General features: G+C 41.8%; 1 protein-coding gene and 1 pseudogene across 3 annotated transcripts in view; one reads left to right on the top strand and one right to left on the bottom strand.

Moving 5' to 3' along the window:
- Window positions 1-13,688, bottom strand: part of SVOPL (SVOP like) — a 56,301-nt gene that overhangs the window by 13,470 nt on the left and 29,143 nt on the right. For all 3 annotated transcript variants that reach the window (XM_039860739.1, XM_039860740.1, XM_039860738.1), the window contains exons 10-14: window positions 12,384-12,457; window positions 9,920-10,125; window positions 9,149-9,260; window positions 8,364-8,445; window positions 6,285-6,374 (exon numbers count right to left, since the gene is read on the bottom strand). In XM_039860739.1, the coding sequence (XP_039716673.1) occupies window positions 6,285-6,374; window positions 8,364-8,445; window positions 9,149-9,260; window positions 9,920-10,125; window positions 12,384-12,457 (564 nt within the window). The remainder of the gene's footprint in view (window positions 1-6,284; window positions 6,375-8,363; window positions 8,446-9,148; window positions 9,261-9,919; window positions 10,126-12,383; window positions 12,458-13,688) is intronic.
- On the top strand, window positions 3,247-3,372 carry LOC120601365 (uncharacterized; annotated as a pseudogene).

Here is a 13,688-nt window from a genome sequence, read left to right as displayed (position 1 = left end):
CAAATATGTGATGACAAAACAACAAGCTACTGAGCAAATACTGGCTCAAAGGAGAAATATTTTTTTAAAAAGAAACAAATGAAAATGTAAATACAACATACCAAAATTTATGGATGTAGCGAAAGCAGCTCAAGAGAGAAATACATAGGTGATAAATGCCTACAAGACAAAACAAAGATCTCAAATTAACTTTACACCTCAAAGAACTAGAAAAAGAATGAAGTCTTAAGTTAGTAGAAAGAAGAAAATAACAGACATCAGAGTGGAAATAAGTGAAATAGAAACTAAAAAGACAATAGAAAAAAATCTGTGAAACGAAGAGGTTTTTTAAAAAGATGAACAACGCTGACAAACCTTTAGCTGGATACACCGAGAAAGAGAGAAGATTCAAAATCAGAAATGAAGAGGAGATGTTACTACTGATACAGAAATACAAAGGATCATAAGGAACTCTATGAACAATTATGCCAATTAGACAACTTAGAAGAAATGGATAAATTCCTAGAAATATAAAACCTACCAAGACTGAGTTATCAAGAAATAGAAAATCTGAATGGACCAATTACTAATAAGGAGATTGAATCAGTAAACAAAAACCTCCCAACATAGTCCAAGACTAGACAGTTTCACCGATGAATTCTACCAAACATTTAAAGAATTAATACCATCCCTTCCCAAGCTCTTCCAAAAAACCAGAGAGGAAGGAATACTTCCAATATCTTTTTATGAGGCCAGTACTACTCTGATACCAAAACCAGAACCAAACAAATGTCAAAACGACAGGCCAATATCCGTGATGAATACAGATGCAAAAATCCTCTCCTTGATAAAATATTAGCAAACTGAATTCGACAATACATTAAAAGGATCATTACACCATGATCAAGTTGAATTTATTCTAGGCTTGCAAAGTGATACCAAATCAACGTGACACATCATATTAACAAAACGAAAGATAAAAATCATCTCTCAAAAGATGCAGAAAAGGCATTTGACAAAGTCCAACATCCATCTATGATAAAAACCTCAACAAAGTGGGTATAGAAGAAACATACTTCAACATAATAAAGACCACATATGACAAACCAACAGCTAACATCATACTTAACAGTAAAAAGCTGAAAGTTTTTCCTCTAAGATCAAGAAGACAGGATGCCTACTCTCACATCTTTTATTCAGTAGCATTATTTCTAGACAGCATAATTAGATAAAAAGACAAGTCATCCAAATTAGGAAGAAGTAAAACTGTCACTATTTGCAGATGACATTCTATATAGAGAAAACCTTACGAACTCCACCAAAATACTGTGAGAACTAATAAATGAATTCAGGAAAGTTGCAAGATGGAATATGTATAAAAATCTGTCACATTTCTGTGTACTAATAATGAACTATCAGAAAGAAAAATTGAGAAAACAGTCTCATTTACAGTTGCATCAAAAAAAAAAAATACCTAGGAATAAATTTAACCTAGGAGGTGAAAGACCTGTACATTTAAAAGTATAAGACATTGATAAAAGAAATTGAAGAAGACACAAATAAATGGAATGGTATTTCATGCTCATGGATTGGAAGAATGTTGTTAAAATATTCATACTACCCACAGTGATCTATGAATTCAGTGCAATCCCTATTGAAACTCCAATGGCATTTTTCATAGAAGTAGAACAAACAATCCTAAGTTTTGTATGGCACCACAAGAGATGCCCAAATATCGAGAGCAATTTTGTAAAAGAACAACAGAGCTGGAGGCATCATACTTTCCGATTTCGAACTATATTACAACGCTGTGGTAAAAACAGTAAGGTATTTCCATAAAACAACAGAACAGAGAGCTCAGAAATAAGCCCATTCACATGTAGTCAGTTTCCGACAAAGCAGGCAGGAATAGACAATGGGTAAAAGACAGTCACTTCGATAAATGATGCTGGGAAAACTGGACCACTATCTTAAACTATACATAAAAGTCAACTCGAAATGGATTAAAGACTTCAAATATAAGACCTAGAAACATAAAACTCCCAAAAGAAAACAGGCTGTGCTTCTGCACAGCAAAGGAAACCATCAAAATGAAAAGGCAGCCTACAGAATGGGAGAAACTATTTGCAAATCACTTATCTGATAAGGGGTTAATATTCAAAAAACATAAAGAACTCATACAACTCAATAAAAAAAAAAATTCAATTTAAAAATGGGCAGAGGATCTGATAGACATTTTTCCAAAGCATACATACAGGTGGATCAACAGATACATGAAAAGGTGCTCAACATCACTAATCAGGGAAATGCAATCAAAACCACAATGAGGTATCAACTCACACCTGTGAGAACGGCTATCATCAAAAAGACAAGATCACAAGTGCTGGCGAGGATGTGGAAAAAAGGGAGCCCTCGTGCACTGTTGATAGGAATATAAATTAGTGCAGCCACTATGGAAAAGAATAGAGATTCCTCAAAAAATTAAAAGTAGAGCTATCATGTGATCCAGCAATCCCACTTCTGAGTATTTATCCAAAAGAATCAAAAACATTAACTTGAAGAGGTATCTGTACTCTTGTGTTCATTGCAGCATTATTTAGAATAGCCAAGACAGGAACAACCTAAGTGTCTTTTGATGGATGATTGGATAAAGAAAATGTGGTATATGTATACAATGGAATATTATTCAGCCATAAAAAAGAAATCCTGGCACTTGCAACAGCATGGATGGACCTTAAGACCACTATACTAAGAGAAACAAACCAGGGAGGGAAAGACAAATACCATATGACCTCACTTTTATGTGGAATCTAAAAACAATAAGCAAACAAAAAATTCCAAACTCAGACAGACAACAAATTGGTGGTTGCAAGAGGTGTGGAGGGGTGATGCCAAAGAGATGAGGGAGGTCAAAAGGTACAGACTTCCAGTTATAAAATAAATAAGTCCTGAGGATATAACATACGGCATGGCGACTATAGTTAATCATACCGCATTGTGTATTTGAAAGTTCCGAAGACAGTAAATCTTAAAAATTCTCATCACAAGGAAGAAATTTATAACTATGAGTAGCGATGGATGTTAACTTATTGTGACTATTTCAGAATATGTACATATATCAAATCATTGACGTACATTTGAAACTAATGTTACATGTCAGTTATATCTCAAAGTATAAGAACTAGGATCATATTTGGGTAAATGTATATGCATATTTATATATACATATCCTTAGATATATTGAAAGAGCTTTATTAAAATATATTTGTCTACGGCAAATATATATGTCACCCTGAACAAGCCAGATCCCACCTGATCTCGGAAGCTAAGCAGAGTCGGGCCTGGTTAGTACTTGGATGGGAGACCACCTAGGAAGACCAGGTGCTGTAGGCACAATAAATAGATAGATAGATAGATAGATAGATAGATAGATAGATAGATAGATAGATAGTTGAACAAACACTAACATAGTTTCTAATAGTTTAAGGTCACATCCCTAGGGTAACCCTAGCCCCGTAAAGTGTCTACCTGAGATAACTCAAGGCTTCCAAAAGAATCTACTGTTTGTTCAGTCGACACCTGTAAATAGGGCCCCTGTCTGGGTTTCATATGGACCAAACTCTCCTTCCCGCTTTTTGCAATTTTTCACTTTCCTGACTTCACTGAGACCCTGCTCATCCTAATCCGTCATTCTCCCATTTAAAACTCCCAGTCACCTCTGTATAAATCGAAGTTGAATTCATTTCACACTGGACTCTTCCCTATTGCAATAGATATAACTGATCAAAATCTGTCCTTACCACTTTAACTAGTGCCTGGTATAGTTTATCTTTGACAGCGTACAGTTTCTCATTAAGTTTATTGCTTATTAGAAATCACTTATGAAAATATGAACTGGATAGATTTTTCGTTCTCATTAACTTGGGAAGTTCTGTGTACCATCTTTGATCCATTGGGTTTCCATGTTTCAGAGAGGATCAGGTATTTGACAGGACGACAAAATCACTGCTCAGCTGTGACAATTCAATTAGGGTTTTTATCCTTAATCTATGGGAGAGTTTTTTATGTAGTCTTTTGCTATATCTTTAGGCTATAAGAGAAAGGGTTTTCCAGAATTCAGAAGTCTCCCGTTTCCTGTGAGTACTACACGGCAATGTGAAATCAGAGCCTCATCATGAGCTTGCTCCGCCCACCTCCCTCCACTCAGCATCTCACTACATGGTGACCAGCGTGCTCTTTTTAAAGCGCAAAACGGACCATGTCATTCACTTATTTTATTTTATACCTTAAATTACTTCCCACTACTCCTAAGAAAAATAATCCAGAGTCCCCAGTAAGACACATTCTTCCCTATACTTCTCTCCATTTCGCTCCCACTGCTACTTCCTGTCCTGGAACACCAGTCTCTGCCAGGCCCTGTACCAGCTGTCATCCCACTCGAAATGCTATTCCCTTTTACGACTTGTCAATTTCTCATACGTTAGGTCTCATCTCCAGTGTCACCTTCCAGAGAAGCCTTGCCTAAAAGACCTATCACCCCTTTCATTCATTATCATATTACTGCTAAAGCACTTATCACAATCTGAAACGTGACGGCCTGCTCAGCCCATGACAACCCCGTGTCTGAAAACTGCCCAATTGCAGTGTGCGGCGAGGGTTTTTCTGCTGCGCCACCGAGCGACTTGATTCTGACACGATCTGCAGGAGACAGCATCGGATTGCACGGGCTGACAGCTCCATTCCCCAAGACCGCCCCCACCTCAGAGGCCAGTCACGAGTCCTGGTTGTCACCTGTACTTCTGACCAACTAGCTGTTGATCAGAAGATCCCCTCTTTGGGTTTGATTAATGAGATAGAGCAGCTCCGAATTGGGGAAACCCGCTTACTTACTAGGCTGTCATTTTATCACAGAGGATATTAGAGGAGGGTATGACTCAAAAGCCAGATGAAGAGGTCCATAGGGTAAGGTCCCAAACGAAGGAGCTTCTGTCCCCAGCATGACAACACATGGAGGCATCTTGCCACCCCACCCGGAAGCTCTCCGACCCCTGTCCTTTCAGGTTTTCATGGAGGCCTCGTCACAATGGCATGATTGATTAAACCATTGGCCTCTGGTGACGAATTCAACCTCCAACCCCTGTCCCCTCCCCAGGGGTCAGGCGGGTATGACTAAAAATTCCAACCCCCTAATCACGTGGTTGGTTTTCCTGGCAACCAGTCCCCATCCTTCAGTACTGTCCAGAAGTCACCTCATTAACATAATGAGAAGTCTGTGTCACTCTCGTCGTTTAGGAAATCGCACGGGTTGTGGGCACTCTGTGCCAGAAACGGAGGAAGACCACACACATCTTATTATAAACCACAATATCACGAACCCCCTTCAGCCACACTTTACATAACCCTGATTCCTGGCCACGATGGATTAAGCTCAAGTGTGAGCAACTGATCAGACGTGGCTGATGAGTCTCTTTCTCGGGATGCAGAGAGCGCATCACTATCTTCTGGGGGCTGGATGTAAGGATATGTGTTTGGGATTTATGGGGCGGACACACACACACAGGCAAGCACACTGGTCTTCGGGGAGACAAGAGTCAAGCTCGAATGCTCAGAGAGATGGAGGTGTGACCTTAGGCCCCAGACAGATGTGAGGACAGAGCCTGGGTCCCTGTCGGCCCCCAGTGCCGGGACCAGGCCCTCCCAGCACCCAGCTTCACTCCCGTCTTTTTTGTTGCAGGCAGCTCGGGGGGCTTCCCATTTCTTGTAGCCCAAAAAGTATGACCAAGGGAGAGGGACCAGCCATTGAGCCCTCTGAGGTGCCATGACTATGCAGGTCAGCACATCTGCCTCCGTTCCTCCTGAAACGATGCTCCATCCACGGGTGCAGGTCACCCCTGGATTTTATCCCAGCCTGTGTCTGATTTGCCCAAGCGCTGGACTTACCCTGCCCCAGGCCACCTCCCCGCACCTCTGCTCAACCTTCATGCACTTCTGTGCTGTGGACAGGGTCAAGGTTAGAGCCTCTTGTCATTCAACTGCTCCAGCTCCTTGTGCCATCCGTTTCTTTTGCATCCTCCCCGACAACACCCGAAGAAATCCAAACCCTGCTCGCAATGCAATACCTGCTACTGACTGGACGAAAGCATTAAACTTAGCCCTTTCCCTGCCCAATTCGCCAACGACGGCACCCCAAGAAAACGCACAAAGTAAACAAATCCTTGCTTACACCCTTAACCCGAAGCGACCCGGGGTTCCTCTTCCCCATGTCCCTTAGACCCACCCTCCCTGCAGAGACTTCTGGGTTGTACCTGGGATATAAATGGCGCCACCATTGCCCCAATGCGACACAGGGAGCCGCTGGTCCCCATCCCCAAAGCACGCATCGTCGTGGGGTAGACCTGGAGGGAGGAGCAGAGCGGGAGTCAGTCCAGGCCTCGCTCTTCCCCTCTGCCCTCGCTCCCCAGGGCAGGCTTTGCTACATACTTTAAATGCCAAATATTCCATGTAGGACATAGGTATATAGGGTAACTAGAAGACATTCATTTTCTCAGGCACACAACTTTGAATTTTTAAACGACAACAATCACCCCCCTCCCCCCCAAAAAAAAAACTGCTTAGAAATTGTCCTTTAAGTGAGTAGATTCTAAAATAAGTGTTTAATTGAATATTCCAAATATAATTTTAGAAAGGTTAGCTCCACTTTAGAGCTATAAATGTATGAAGGAGATTCTATTGAAAGGAAAGAAAATACTCCCCAAATAATATGATTCAATGGAACCTTTGATACAGACACAGTGAAAAGAATTACCCAGAGTGCCGGGTAAGTGCTACGCCGTTCAGTGTGTTCTCACTGCAGAATCCTACAGCACTGTCTGCTTTCTCGCTGCAACTTGCATACATTCATAGTAAAATTTAATTAATCTGTACTTCATTAATTCAGAATCCTTAATGAACTGGTGGAAGTTTATTAAGTAAACATTAATAAACTTATTAATGTTATTTAATAAATAAGAATAGAGGGAGAATACTTCATATGAAAGAATGGTTTTTCAAAACTCTGGAGAATTTTCTTACTGCTATACAATAGCAATAAAACGGTTTTCATCGTTTCGCTAAAGCAAAGCACGTAGCCCCTTTATGTGGCTGCATCTTGTTAGCCACCATCTGTCAAATGCAAAAGCAAGATTCTATCCTGCCTCAGAGGACACTGCTGTATTTATAGAAGAAGGTCGGGGTGGACAGCCTTCACGGGGAGCTTGCTTGCTTTTTCTGGAAAATGAGGCTGCTGATTATACCTAAAAACAATGGATTCAGATACATGGTGATGTTCTTTTTTTTATATAATATCAAAATCTTTTGTTGATGTTTTGACAATTTGGGAGGTGGAATAATAGAAGATGATCATCTTCCGATACACATCTTTGGTTTTTGTTAACAATAAGCATCAGAAAAAAAAAAATACTTAGAAACAACCCTTTATATGACCGCGTTCCAAAATATGTTAAATTCAATATTCCAAATGTAACTTTACAAAAACACCTTGTTACATTACACACTGATTTTTTTAGGTTCATAAATTCACAAAATAATTTTAGAAGATGTTAATGGAACTAAATGAAGTATATGTTGAATATGTCATAATTTCCTTTTTTATCTGTGTGTGTCAGGGAGAATATTTCTCTGGCTTTAATGGTTTTGACTTGTCATATCTGTAACCTGAGCAGCCTTCCACATATCCCGAAATGGAAATGAACGCAGCTTTATCACTCCGTATGGCACTGTTTTTTGTAGCTCAATGAATGACGAAACCAGCTAAAATACTAAGTTTCCTATTCAGATGCTGTTTATTTCTAGGAATAGAGTGAAGGTGTAGGAGAAGATCCTCTAACTCCCTCAGGTAGTGCCTTGCATATAATATGATGTATCAATTCCGTAACGAAAGAAAGAATAAGTTACTACATTTGAATTTAAGCTACATGCAGCAAATAACAGATGGAGGGGGATGTGATCTTTCAAAAGAATAAAGGTGAAAAATACATTCTAATTTCAAAACGAGAGAGAAATTTTAACAGCAGCGTGCAGCTACCAGACTCTATTTCTTCTGGGAGCACGGTGCTTCTGAGTGAGTTGTTTTTTTACACGCATGCTGTTTAGGGAGAAAGGGAGAAAGTCCTTTCTTCTCAGGCACTCACTGGCTTTCACTAGACTCAATGGGGCAGGGGAAACACCATATCAAATAAACGTTCTGGTGTCACCTTAATGGGATGTTTTTAGAAAATCATCAAAAATCAGTGGTAGCCAGGGATGCATTATCCATGGACAGACACCACCTCTAAGTAGCTCATCTTGAATGCCTGGATGTAACCGACCCTGTCCCCAAAACTAACCTCAGCCGTGTAAATGTAGATGGTGTTGAAGTTGGCCGCCACCAAGGCCCTCAGCATGAAGAGGAAGCCGATGAGGCCGGAACTGTGGAACAGGAAGCGAGGACGTTACCGAAGGCGACGCGGAAGGCTGTCCATGGCCCAGACCAAGTGCGTTATAAATGCTCGCACACACCCATGAATACCCAGGTCCCAGGGGGCCGCTGCTGCTCGGCTGCCTGATTGTGGGGTCCCGAGGCACATGCCCAACTCAAACCTTCAGTCCTGCTCCCTGCCTTCTCCACTCCCCAAGTGTGCCATTCCAGCCTGGCCCCCCAGATTAGCATCACCCCCAAAATGGTGCAGTTCACACAAAAAGCAATATATATTACCACTGAGGCCACTCTAGGGTTGCAAACTAAGAGCAAAATGAATTTTCACACCATGGGTGTGTCATCTATCACTACACTCTTGACACAGGTCAGGATAATTTGGTTAACAACTAGAGTCCCCTTTTCCAGGAAATTTTACACGAAGATCCTAAATATCTTGGTGGGCGAAGTGAGTACCCCCACACTGGTACCCATATCATAGTGTGATAACTGAAGAGGGGCCCAGTCACACAGAAGTGGGACTGGGAGTGCCTGGTGCCAGCCGAGATCCTTCCAGACAAACAAGCAGCCCATTCTTTACTCTCCCGGTGAAAGGAACTTGCCCCCGACCCCCACTGAACACTCTGGGTCTGGAGGCCCCATCTTAAAACAACTGCACAAAGCTAGATTATTCTGAGGCAACCAGAGAGAAAATACCTTGAAGTGCAAATATTGAGGAGAAGGAAGAATAAAGCAGTGCATCCCATGGTGATAGACAGGCTCAGCCGTCTTCCCAGGAAATTAATGCCCAGGATATTTAAAGGATTCACTAGAAAGCAAACGACACAGACACTTTCTGGAATCTTGAAAGCAAGTGGCATTTATCAACACTGGCACAGATTCTTCCTTGTCATTTCAGGGAGAGGTAACTTTCATCAGAACCTCGTGGATATTCCAGCCAAGACCCGGTCCCATTGTCCTCAACTTCATGACCCCTTCCAATATTTTGGACCCACATGGGAGAACCACAACAAGCACTGGTGTATATAAAGGGCAGTTTATGCCCAGGACACTTATTACATCATATAGGTCTACTGTAAATTGCCAACTTGCTAGACCTATGTTTTAGATGTTTTATACTGTTTTTCATCAGTTTCAAGGTGCTATTGAATTTTAAGTACTATTATTTCATGTCTACTAAAACAGAAATAGTACTGCAAATTTAAATCTAACGAGCCATGGTAAGATATCCCTATTTCAGAGATGTTAAAACACGGGAGGAAAATGCCTCTCGGAATTGATATAATTCAATAATTCAAAGCTCTACCAACCCACACTGGAGACATGTCAGCATGATTTGGGGGGTGGTTCAGTTCTACCAGGCGGGAGCCAAGTCTATGACAAGGTCACATTTCTGTCTTCTAAGGGTCTGAGTCGCATGTCCCCACCCAAAACAGCGAGGGGCCCCAAATGGAGAGAGACACTTACAAGCAATTTCACCGACGGTGCTGATAATCATGGTCCGGTAGTCGGAGGGAGCAAACATGTGGCAGTGACAGGGGCTCTGGCTCTCCTCTGAGGCCCCCACAGTCACCACCACCTCAGACTCAGACCGAGAACCGCAGACCAGGTCCCGCTCCAGCAGCTCAGTGCTGGCCAGAATGACCCCATAGTAGGCGAAAGAGATGCCCAGCCTGGAAGTGAGAAAGGATGGACATGAGGAGGTCAGTGGCAGGCCTGATGGAGGGAGAAGAGGGGAGAGCGTTCCAGATGGGAGGCAGACTGAGCGGGAGAGGGAGAGGGAGAGGGAAGCCGAGCTCAGCTGTCAGGGAGACCGGAGGCTGCACGGTGGGAAACGAATTTGCAAGAGCAGGGTGAGGCTAGGTGGTGGAGGACGCCACAAGCTCGGTGAAGGAGTGTGACGTTTGGGTTCGTTTTCTGTCGTTGCTGTAACATGTTAGCACAAACCATGTTAAAACAATACACATTTAGTATCTCACAGTTCTGGAGGTCTGTTTTGTGGGTCTGGTTGACTTCTCTGCTCCGAGTCTCAGAGGCAAAAATGAAGTTGTAGGCAGCATTTTCCAAGCTCGCCCAGATGGTTGGCAAAATTCAGCTCTGGGGCTGTAGAACTCACGTGTTTTCTTGCTGGCTGTTGACCACCTGTTCTCAGCTTCTACAGGCTTCCCTCATTGCCTCCCTTCAAAGCCAGCAGCGGAGGGTCGAGTCCTCTGACTTTGAATCTTTCTGTTCTCTTCTTCTGCCTCTTCTCATCTTTTCTACTGCAGCTATGATTCCAGCTGGAGAAATTTCTGGGGCCCACGTGCTCAACACAAGATCATATCCCTATTTTAAGGCCGATAACCTTAATCATGTCTAAATAGTCCCTTCACATCAGCATCCGAATTAGTGTTTTCACCCGGAGTTGGGGCCACCTTGGGGTCACCTTTAGAAGTCTGCCTATCACAAAGGGTCTTTAGCAGGCCATGAGGAGCCACAAGAGGTTTGTGCTTATGCTTCCTTTATATTTCCGTCCTATTCTTTAATAGATATCTTCGTTGTGATATAAAATAGCATGCAGAAAAGTTCATGTATCAAAGTCAAGAAAAAGAATAATGTCTGCCTCCCAGAAACCCCCCTTGTGCTCCTCTTGGTTTTGCAGAAATGGTTGTAAAAACCAGCTGTGAAAGACATATGGGGACAATCAGAGGAAGTCACATGTGTTCTGGATAATGGATGATATTAACGTGGTGACTGTTAATCTTGTCAGTGTGATTGTGGGATTGGAGTCATCTAAGAAAATGTCCTCAAGTAGGTGAGACTCTCAATAAAGCATCTGGGGATGAAATGCCATGAAGCTTGAAAATACTTCAGCACAGGAAAAATGCAGCTGAAGCAAAACGGGTGAATATCGGTGACTGTCAGATTTGGGTGATGAGTGAATCAGTTTATCACGGTATCTCTGCTTTCATGTGTGTTTGGAAATTTTCATAATGAAATAGTTAAAAGTAATTATGATACCTCCTCTTGTTATTAAAAGAATTTTAACCTGTTTAATTTCCAAATATTAAGAGTATATTTAAATTTACAGTCTCAAGAGGAGGCACACCAACCTATCAATAGTGATTATATCTGAACAAGGCAGATAGACAATCTTTTCCTGAATGCAAACACTGTAGATTAGTTTTGCCTGTTTTCTATCTTTATATAAACAGAATCACATAATATGCATTCTGTGTGTCTGGCTTCCTTTGCTCATTATTACATTTGTAAGATCCAGCTATGTCGAGTGTCAAGCACTAGTTTTCTCATGGTCATTATTGTGTAGTATTCCATTTTATGACTATAATACAATTTACCCATTATACCGTTGATGACATGTGGGTTGTTTGTAGTTTGGGGCTGTTACAAATAAAATAACGCGATGGACATTTGTGTAAATGTCTTTTCGTAAACATACGTAAGCCTTCCTGTTGGGTATAAGCCAGGGGGCGGGATTACTGAGCCACAGGATATGTATATTTTTCAACTGTAATAGATACCGCCAAAGAGTTTTCCAAAGTGGAAACTCCAATCGGCAGCGAATTAAAGTTCTAGTTACTTTACATCCTTCCCAACACTTGGTACAGTGAGGCTTTTGTTGTTGTTGTTGTTGTTTTTTAAATTTTAGATATTCAGGTGGATTTGTAATGGTGAAACAGGCTGTAAACAGAACATGAGCTCATATGTTCCAAAGAAAAATAAAAAACTGGTTGTAGACGATTAGAATTCTTTTTTTCTCATTTGTAAAATTGTTATTTTATATATTTCCTTGGTTGGTGTTAGTAGAAAGATAAGACATTGCTGGAGCCTTTCTTGTGTCTCTCCCCAACAGCATTCAGGGTGGGCTTACTTCGGTAAGCTTTCTCCAAATACTTGTTGAAAATTCATTTTGAAATAACGACATTCTTACCATATGACCCAGATCTGTAACGTGGTCCGTAAATATTTAGCACCCAACAGGTCTGCAAATCTTCCTCTTTTTTCCTGGGGTAGTGAAAAGGGGAGACAATAGATTTAGTGGGTTAAGGATAAGCGAAGGTATTTCTAATATTTTAGAGCATGGAAAACGAGAACAGCACGGGAATGTGGGGGGTGAGGTCACCACTCCGCTCCCATGAGTACCTCTCACCCTAACCCATAGATAATGGCCTTAGGTACACGCATCTCAGCCAATCAATCTTTGCATGCTTTTCATTATCATTGGCAAATATCAAAACTCATTGAATTTATGATTCTAGCCTCTTCACTCTTCCGTTTCTCACCAGTGCTGGTGAGGTGGAAAATAGGATACATAAAAAGTAGCCATAAAACTGATGGGCGATGCTTTTAATATTAACGTTGAAACGACAACTCTAATATTTAAAAAGAGTGTGAGGCTTTTACGTAAGAAAAAAAATGGCATACGCTTGAAAAGAGGGCAGAATGTCTCATTTCTTTTTTTATCTTTAGGGTAATTAGCAAAAGTTCTTGTCCACAGTCAGTGCCTATTAAATACTTTGGGATAAAAATAAATAAGGATGGGTTATATTTGATTGGCAGTAATTGATTTTATGTAAAGTTAGGAAAGTTTTAGGGGAGAAGAAAGGAGAGGGATGTAAGGGGGGATGGACAACGTGGGGAGAGTATGAATATAGCAGGGAGTGACAGAGAAGGGTCGTTGTTATGGGAACCGTGTCTTCCCCCCACCCCCACATTCAGATGTTGAAGTCCTAACCCTCAGAATGTGACTGTATTTGGAGAAAAGGTCTTTAAAGTTAAAATGAGGTCATTCGGGTGGACCATAATCCAGTGTGACTGACGTCCTTACAAAAAGAGGGGATTAGGACAGAGACACACAGAGGGAAGACGATGTGAAGACACAAAGCGAAGATGGCCGTCTGCGAGCCAGGGGGAGAGGCCTCAGAGGAAACCAGTTCTGTAGCACCTCGAGCTTGGACTTGGAGATTCCAGAATTGTGAGAAAATAAATTTCTGTTGTTGAAGCCCCCGAGTCTGTGGGTTTATAGCAGCCCAAGTGGACTAACATACAATGGCGGAGAGAAGGTGGGGGAGGGAGGATGCAGATGGAGCACGGGGAGAGGAGGAGGGGAGATGGGGGAGGAAGAGGCAAGGGAAAGGAAAGGGGAGAGGAGAGAACCTCAGTGGTCTCCATCCTGGAGTGACCGTTGGGTTCCATTAAAAAATATATATATGCCCAAAATGGTTGGCATTGGTCC

Source organism: Pteropus medius, unplaced genomic scaffold (genome assembly GCF_902729225.1).
Source record: "Pteropus medius unplaced genomic scaffold, Ma_sr-lr_union100, whole genome shotgun sequence".
In the NCBI taxonomy this organism is placed as follows: Eukaryota; Metazoa; Chordata; class Mammalia; order Chiroptera; family Pteropodidae; genus Pteropus; species Pteropus medius.
This window is presented reverse-complemented; position numbering and strand designations above follow the sequence as displayed.